Below are 1,869 nucleotides of genomic sequence, written 5' to 3'. Positions count from 1 at the left end.
CTACATATTTATATTGAAATAAAACAATATTGAGTAAGAAATCTCAAATTTCAAAAAATAAAAATAAAAAACATGCAGAAATGCCATAAATATAATGACAAAATAATAAAGACGATGCTGACAAGACTATTTGATGGAACAACATATTTTTACAGCTCAAGTCACATGACTTCAATCATGCATGTCACAACTAGTTTAGTATCCAATGGAACCGAATAACCTTTTTTTTTTCCTATTTTTTTCAAAGATAATTGATGTAAGTTGCCCGTTAATAGTTCAATATCCAATGCTCCAACATAGCCATTTTTTCATTTTTTTTAAAGATAATAGAAGTAAGTTGCCCATTGAAGGGGCGACTTACATAAGTCACCAATTAATTCGGCAACTTTTCGTTAGTCCTAATTTTCTCTATGGCTAGCTAACTCACCTATCTTACTTAGCATAAGTCGACCTTTCAATTGGAAACTTTGCCTATTTTTAATTTTTTTTAAAAATCATGTTTATCTCTTAATTAGAGTTGTCAATTTCGGGTCACGGGTCGGGTTCGAGTCGAACCCGGAAATGACCCGGCATAATTTGGGTCAACCCGAACCCCACCCGTTTTTACAAATGGGTCAATTTTCTGTACTCGAACCCGACTCGCTTTAGGTTCAGGTCAAACCGACCCTACTCGGGGACACGACAAGGCCGTGAGCAACAACGTCCGGCGGAAACGGAGGTCCTTCAGCCGACGTCGATCTGGCTGCAGCGGGATACGACAACGATCGCGTGGGACCCGATAGCGGGGCAGCAGATGCGACGCAAAGGCGGCGGGCGAAGCGACACAGGATGCGACGTAGTCATGCGAGCGGGCAGTGGGTCAGCCGAGCAGTGCAGCGGGGGGCAGGGCAGCTCAGTCAGTCATTTTTGGGTTTCTGGGTCAACCCGAACCTGACCCGATTTTTGAAACGGAAAACTTTAACCCAAACAAAAATTTCTGTGTCAAGTTCGAGTTGAGTTATCGGGCCGTGTCAAATATTGACACCCCACTCTTAATATTTATACTACTATATAAAAGTGGCTTGAGATTCCACCCATAGCAAATCCTAACTTTCTATTTTAATTATTTAAATTAAATTCTAACTTTCCATTTCAATTATTATAATTATTTTATTAATTTTAAACATACTCTATTAAAACTTCCTGGTCTCTACCGTTTTATCCGGTAGGTTCCTCTTGAACTTCTACTAAAACGGTTTGTCTTTCCTGCATCTATTTATTTATAGAAATCTTTAATAACCTTTCGTATTCCTGTTCCTCATCCATCGACCTTCGTCTACTCACACTAACAGCAATTGGTGGAAGGCGAAATGGAAAACTCGCCCAAATCACAATCGAGATTCGTTTCAATTCTGGCATTCCCATCAGTTTTCATTATGAATCCTTGATGCCAAAGAAGGAATACTTCAACCAATCTCTTTATACCATCGACATCAGGCAGAATGACATCACCGCCGGCTTGGACGCCGGAAAAACGTATGACGAACTCATTCCACAGACGTTATCCACCTTCTCCGGCGATGTTAAGAGCATGTATGCCCTGGGGGTGAGGTATTTCTGGATTCACAACACCGGCCCACTCGGTTGCCTCGCGTACGTCCTCCTCCGACGAAACATCATAGCTGCCGGCGAGCTTGATTCAGCCGGCTGTGCTGTCTTCTACAACAAGGCGGCACAGCAGTTCAACAAAAAGCTCAACGAGACTTTAGTGGAGATGAGGAAGGAGCTGCCTCTTGCCGTTATCACTTACGTGGATATTTACTTCGCGAAGTACTCGCTCTTCCTCGAGCCTGCGAAATACGGTACGATTTCGTCCTCAAGATAGATAGT

At 42.2% G+C, this 1,869-nt stretch overlaps 1 protein-coding gene across 1 annotated transcript; it reads left to right on the top strand.

The window, feature by feature from the left end:
- Window positions 1-828: 828 nt before the first annotated feature.
- On the top strand, window positions 829-1,864 carry LOC110115002 (esterase-like). The gene is made up of 2 exons (XM_020848087.2): window positions 829-895; window positions 1,266-1,864. Exons 1-2 carry the CDS (start codon window positions 829-831, stop codon window positions 1,862-1,864), a joined length of 666 nt encoding a protein of 221 aa, XP_020703746.2.
- Window positions 1,865-1,869: the final 5 nt, after the last annotated feature.

This window comes from Dendrobium catenatum, unplaced genomic scaffold (assembly GCF_001605985.2).
Source record: "Dendrobium catenatum unplaced genomic scaffold, ASM160598v2 fragScaff_scaffold_542, whole genome shotgun sequence".
Classification (NCBI taxonomy): domain Eukaryota; kingdom Viridiplantae; phylum Streptophyta; class Magnoliopsida; order Asparagales; family Orchidaceae; genus Dendrobium; species Dendrobium catenatum.
Note: the sequence above shows the minus strand (reverse complement) of the source record. Positions and strands in the feature narration are given on the sequence as shown.

Coding starts and splice junctions, on each gene's coding strand:
- LOC110115002 (XM_020848087.2), top strand. CDS start 829: ATGCGACGTAGTCATGCGAGCGGGCAGTGGGTCAGCCGAGCAGTGCAG. Junction 896..1,265: donor GCGGGGGGCAGGGCAGCTCA/GTCAGTCATTTT, acceptor ATTTATTTATAG/AAATCTTTAATAACCTTTCG.